This window comes from Entelurus aequoreus, linkage group LG20, assembly GCF_033978785.1.
Source record: "Entelurus aequoreus isolate RoL-2023_Sb linkage group LG20, RoL_Eaeq_v1.1, whole genome shotgun sequence".
Taxonomy (NCBI): Eukaryota; Metazoa; Chordata; class Actinopteri; order Syngnathiformes; family Syngnathidae; genus Entelurus; species Entelurus aequoreus.
Genome location: NC_084750.1, coordinates 5586800 through 5592799, shown reverse-complemented (window position 1 = coordinate 5592799; position 6000 = coordinate 5586800). Strand labels below are relative to the sequence as shown.

Sequence of the window (6000 nt, the reverse complement as noted above, 5' to 3'; positions counted from 1 at the left end):
TATATATATATATATATATATATATATATATATATATATATATATATATATATATATATATATGTATATATATTTATTTTATTATACATATAAATAAAATAAATACTTGAATTTCAGTGTTCCGGGGGCTATCATATATATATATATATATATATATATATATATATATATATATATATATATATATATATATATATATATATATATATATATATATATATATATATATATATATATATATATATATATATATATATGAAATACTTGAGTTGGTGACTTCTAACTGTAAATATACTCCCCTATTAACCACGCCCTTAACCACGCCCCACCTCCCGGTATCGGAGGTCTCAAGTTTGGCAAGTATGGCGGAAACAGCGCTCAGGGAGACAAGCAGGAAACAACCAAAATAAGAGCGCTGACAGGAAATAAAGACAGAGAAAAAAACAAACCATAACTAAACTGTCAGTGAAAAACCTGACAGTTTGAAGACATTTAGAAATACAGAAGAAAAATATATAATTCACCAAAAATGTCATGACCCCCTTAGAGTACCTCTGCGAACCGAAGACTTCTAGGCATATAGTATTTATGCCAGGAGTGTTCATCATCTGATTTCCTGCTTCAAAATAAAAGCATGGGAGTATTTACCTGGATCTCGGCCCTTCTTAGGAGAGCGTGACAGAAACTGTTAGTAACTACTGATTTGAATGTTTATCTATGTTTACATTCGTGTATCGTTGCGACATCCCACATCCTATTTCCTTATGACATGCGTGGGCCCTTTAAGCAGCGGACATGTGTACAAATGAAGGTTCAGCAGGTGGGTGGTCCGATTGGCAGCTGATGTCTGGAAGGTGGGGCACTTGTTGTGTTCTTCAAGGTTCGGCGGAGGAGTCGAGGAGGGCGGCGTGAAAGAGAGCGAGAAGTTTCCTTCCTTCCCTTCCTGCCTCGCAGTCGCCGGCTGCCCTCCCTGCAAGATGGCACCTTTCCAAGCGTGTGCAGCCTGCGTGCAAGGCTCCTCGCCGCGCCGCGTCTGAAGCCAACGTACGAGTCGTCGCACCATGGCGGAATTTGGACCGAGCAAGCGCGCGGGTGCACCGGTCTCCGCCGCGGGGAGCCCGGAGGCGCGCCGGGGAGGAGAGCCGCTGTCTAACGGGAGCTGCACCCAGCCGGACCCGGCCAGGAGGGCGCAAAGGGGCTCCAGCTCCGAGTCCCCTGCCAGGGAGGGCCAGATACCGCGACGCAGCAGTCTCATCAAGGTAAGCTCGACACTTCAAAAGTTCCAAATCGAAAGAGAAAGTAGTTTTTTTTAAATGTCTTAAACGACAACTACCAACTGCGCTCAGTGGTCACAGCATTAGGTACAGCAACTCCCAATGTGTTTGCCGCAGGGCATCCTGAAGTTGTCAAGAAGAGGATTGTGTTACTTATGCGGTATGGCCAAACATGTACACTACCGTTCAAAAGTTTGGGGTCACATTGAAATGTCCTTATTTTTGAAGGAAAAGCAATGGACTTTTCAATGAAGATAACTTTAACTAGTCTTAAAGGCCTACTGAAATGATTTTTTTAAATTTAAACAGGGATAGCAGATCCATTCTATGTGTCATACTTGATCATTTCGTGATATTGCCATATTTTTGCTGAAAGGATTTAGTAGAGAACATCGACGATAAAGGTCGCAACTTTTGATCGCTGATAAAAAAAAAGCCTTGCCTGTACCGGAAGTAGCGTGACGTCACAGGTTGAAAGGCTCCTCACATTTCCCCATTGTTTACAATGCAGCGAGAGAGATTCGGACCGAGAAAGCGACGATTACCCCATTAATTTGAGCGAGGATGAAAGATTTGTGTATGAGGAACGTGAGAGTGAAGGACTAGAGTGCAGTGCAGGACGTATCTTTTTTCGCTCTGACCGTAACTTAGGTACAAGCTGGCTCATTGGATTCCACACTCTCTCCTTTTTCTATTGTGGATCACGGATTTGTATTTTAAACCACCTCGGATACTATATCCTCTTGAAAATGAGAGTCGAGAACGCGAAATGGACATTCACAGTGACTTTTATCTCCACGACAATACATCGGTGAAGCACTTTAGCTACGGAGCTAACGTGATAGCATTGTGCTTAAATGCAGATAGAAACAAAAGAAATAAACCCCTGACTGGAAGGATAGACCGAAGATCAACAATAGTACTATTACTTCTACTATCAGGAGACACTGAACTAAACCCTGGACCTGTAACCACACTGTTAATGCCTGGCGAAACTTAGCAATGCTGTTGCTAACGACACCATTGAAGCTAACTTAGCTACGGGACCTCGACCGAGCTATGCTAAAAACATTAGCTCTCCACCTACGCCAGCCCTCATCTGCTCATCACCACCCGTGCTCACCTGCGTTCCAGCGATCGACGGCGCGACAGAGGACTTCACCACGATCATCGGTGCGGTCGGCGGCTAGAGTCGGATAGCGCGTCTGCTATCCAACTCAAAGTCCTCCTGGTTGTGTTGCTGTAGCCAGCCGCTAATACACCGATCCCACCTACAGCTTTCTTCTTCGCTGTCTCCATTGTTCATTAAACAAATTGCAAAAGATTCACCAACACAGATGTCCAGAATACTGTGGAATTTTGCGATGAAAACAGACGCTGTTTGTATTGGGACACAATGGTGTCCCAATACTTCCACACAATCCGTGACATCACGTGCAAACGTCATCATACCGAGACGTTTTCAGCCGGATATTTCCCGGGAAATTTAAAATTGCACTTTATAAGTTAACCAGGCCGTATTGGCATGTGTTGCAATGTTAAGATTTCATCATTGATATATAAACTATCAGACTGCTTGGTCGGTAGTAGTGGGTTTCAGTAGGCCTTTAACTTTAAAGAAATACACTCTATACATTGCTAATGTGGTAAATGACTATTCTAGCTGCAAATGTCTGGTTTTTGGTGCAATATCTACATAGGTGTATAAAGGCCCATTTCCAGCAACTATCACTCCAGTGTTCTAATGGTACAATGTGTTTGCTCATTGCCTCAGAAGGCTAATTGATGATTAGAAAACCCTTGTGCAATCATGTTCACACATCTGAAAACAGTTTAGCTCGTTACAGAAGCTACAAAACTGACCTTCCTTTGAGCAGATTGAGTTTCTGGAGCATCACATTTGTGGGGTCAATTAAACGCTCAAAATGGCCAGAAAAAGAGAACTTTCATCTGAAACTCGACAGTCTATTGTTGTTCTTAGAAATGAAGGCTATTCCACAAAATTGTTTGGGTGACCCCAAACTTTTGAACGGTAGTGTACATCGTGACACATTGCAGCCTTGTGCAATAATATTTGGCACGTAAATAATAACGGATTTATTTGAAGGGGTACAAAAGTTCCTAATGTGGCAACATATCGCCTCATTTCCAGTTGTATTATTTTCTCAAAACTACTACTATTATCCACACTTTAGTTCAAATGCAATAAACGTATTCTTCTGTTGTGTAGATAAGTGGTTCTCAAACTTTTTTCACCAAGTAGCACCTCAGAAAATACTCAGCTCTCCAAGTACCTCCATAATGGCCGACGATAAAATACAGTAGCGTACTAGGCTTTGGCATTCATTAAAAACAAGGCAGAGCTTTTATTTAACAAGTATATTTCATAGTTTTACACACAGTTGGAACAGTAACACTGTGTTTTGAATATTTAAAGGCCTACTGAAATGAGATTTTCTTATTTAAAGGGGGATAGCAGATCCATTCTATGTGTCATACTTAATCATTTCGCGATATTGCCATATTTTTGCTGAAAGGATTTAGTAGAGAACATTGACGATAAAGTTCGCAACTTTTGTTCGCTGATAAAAAAAGCCTTGCCTGTACCGGAAGTAGCGTGACGTCACAGGTTGTGGAGCTCCTCACATCTGCACATTGTTTACAATCATGGCCACAAGTAGCGAGAGCGATTCGGACAGAGAAAGCGACGATTTCCCCATTAATTTGAGCGAGGATGAAAGATTTGTGGATGAGGAAAGTGCGAGTGAAGGACTAGAGGGCAGTGGAAGCGATTCAGACAGGGAAAATGCTGTGAGAGGCGGGTGGGACCTGATATTCAGCTGGGAATGACTAAAACAGTAAATAAACACAATACATATATATACTCTATTAGCCACAACACAACCAGGCTTATATTTAATATGCCACAAATGAATCCCACATAACAAACACCTCCCCCCTCCCGTCCATATAACCCGCCAATACAAATCAAACACCCGCACAACACACTCAATCCCACCGCCCAAAGTACCGTTCATCTCCCCTTTTCAGCAGAATATTTCGCGGGAAATTTAAAATTGCACTTTACTAATCTAACCCGGCCGTATTGGCATGTGTTGCAATGTTAAGATTTCCTCATTGATATATAAACTATCAGACTGCGTGGTCGGTAGTAGTGGGTTTCAGTAGGCCTTTAATGAGGTGAGTACCCCGCCTTCCGCCCGAAGCAGCTGAGATAGGCTCCAGCACCCCCGGCGACCCCGAACGGGACAAGCGGTAGAAAATGGATGGATTCTTTGGCGTACCACTAGATGGAGCCCGTGTACCAATAGTGGTGCAAGTACCACAGTTTGAGAATTGCAAAAAAGTTGGCGCAGGGGCATTTTTACCGCTTTGTTACATGGCCTTTCCTTTTAACAACACCCAATAAACGTTTGGGAAGTGAGGAGACCCGTTTTTGAAGCTTTTCAGTCTAGTACCCGCACTCTTTTACTACTAAGCCACACTGTTGTAACACGTACAGAATGTGGCTTGGCATTGTCTTGGTTTTCAGCCGTGCTTGTTTCAGCAACATTGAATGCCCATGACCTTCGATCCCTCAGGTGGATCTGCATCAAAAACCGAGATTGGTGTGTAAAGGATATCACCACATGGACTCAGGAACACTTCAGAAAACCACTGTCAGTATCTACAATTGATCGCTACACCTCTAAGTGCAAGTTAAAACTATACTATGCAAAGCGAAAGCCATTTATCAACAACACCCAGAAATGCCGCCGGCTTCACTGTGCCCGAGCTCATCTAAGATGGACTGATGCAAAGTGGAAAAGTGTTTTTGTAGAAAAGTCAATTTTGCATCACATTTAACTGCTGTCGGAATGGCGCGGACTGTAAAGATAATGTGATACCTTTCTTCAGATTTGGTGGTCCATGCTGCGATACTACAAAAACATGACCAGTATCGGCAACAAACAATACTGAAGCATCCATGCCTTATGCAACATAAGCAGTGATACGGTCCCACGTAGAGCTGGGCGATTAAACGATATCAACATATATTGTGATAGACGGGTAGTCGATATCAATAAAAAAGGTGGAAGCAAGGTTGGTTGCATGAACAAAGTCGCCTGATCTCTGGTAACACAGGAAGTAGTGTTGTAACTATACCAATATTTTGGTACCGGTACCGGTATTAAAATGATTTCGGTAATTTTCAGTACTTTTCTAAGTAAAGGGAACCACAAAAAATTGCATTATTGGCTTTATTTTAACAAAAAATCTTAGGGTACATTAAACATATGTTTCTTATTGCAGTGCAGTCCTTCAATGAAATAGTGAACATACTAGACAACTTGTCCTTTAATAGTAAGTAAACAAACAAAGACTCCTAATTAGTCTGCTGACGTATGCAGTAACATATTGTATAATTCATCATTCTATTATTTTGTCAACATTATCAAGGACAAGTTATAGAAAATTAATTATTAATCTACTTGTTCATTTACTGTTAATATCTGCTTACTTCCTGTTTAAACTGGTTCTATATACACTTCTGTTAAAATGTAATAATCACTTTTTTTTCTGTTCTGTTTCTGTTGTCATGTACACCTAAAATGTACATGAAAATAAAGAAAGTGGGATTTACATGATTAACTATGAACAATAAAACACTGAATATTACCAACATAAACATTGCTCCTCCTTTACTTCTCAGACCAGCTCCTCG

At 41.3% G+C, this 6000-nt stretch overlaps 1 protein-coding gene across 1 annotated transcript in view; it reads left to right on the top strand.

The window, feature by feature from the left end:
- The first annotated feature begins 814 nt into the window (after positions 1–814).
- Positions 815–6000, top strand: part of LOC133635873 (inactive phospholipase C-like protein 2) — a 70597-nt gene continuing 65411 nt past the window's right edge. Inside the window, exon 1 of the mRNA XM_062029281.1 lies at positions 815–1259. Within this exon, the coding sequence (XP_061885265.1) occupies positions 1062–1259 (198 nt within the window). The 5' untranslated portion in view covers positions 815–1061. The remainder of the gene's footprint in view (positions 1260–6000) is intronic.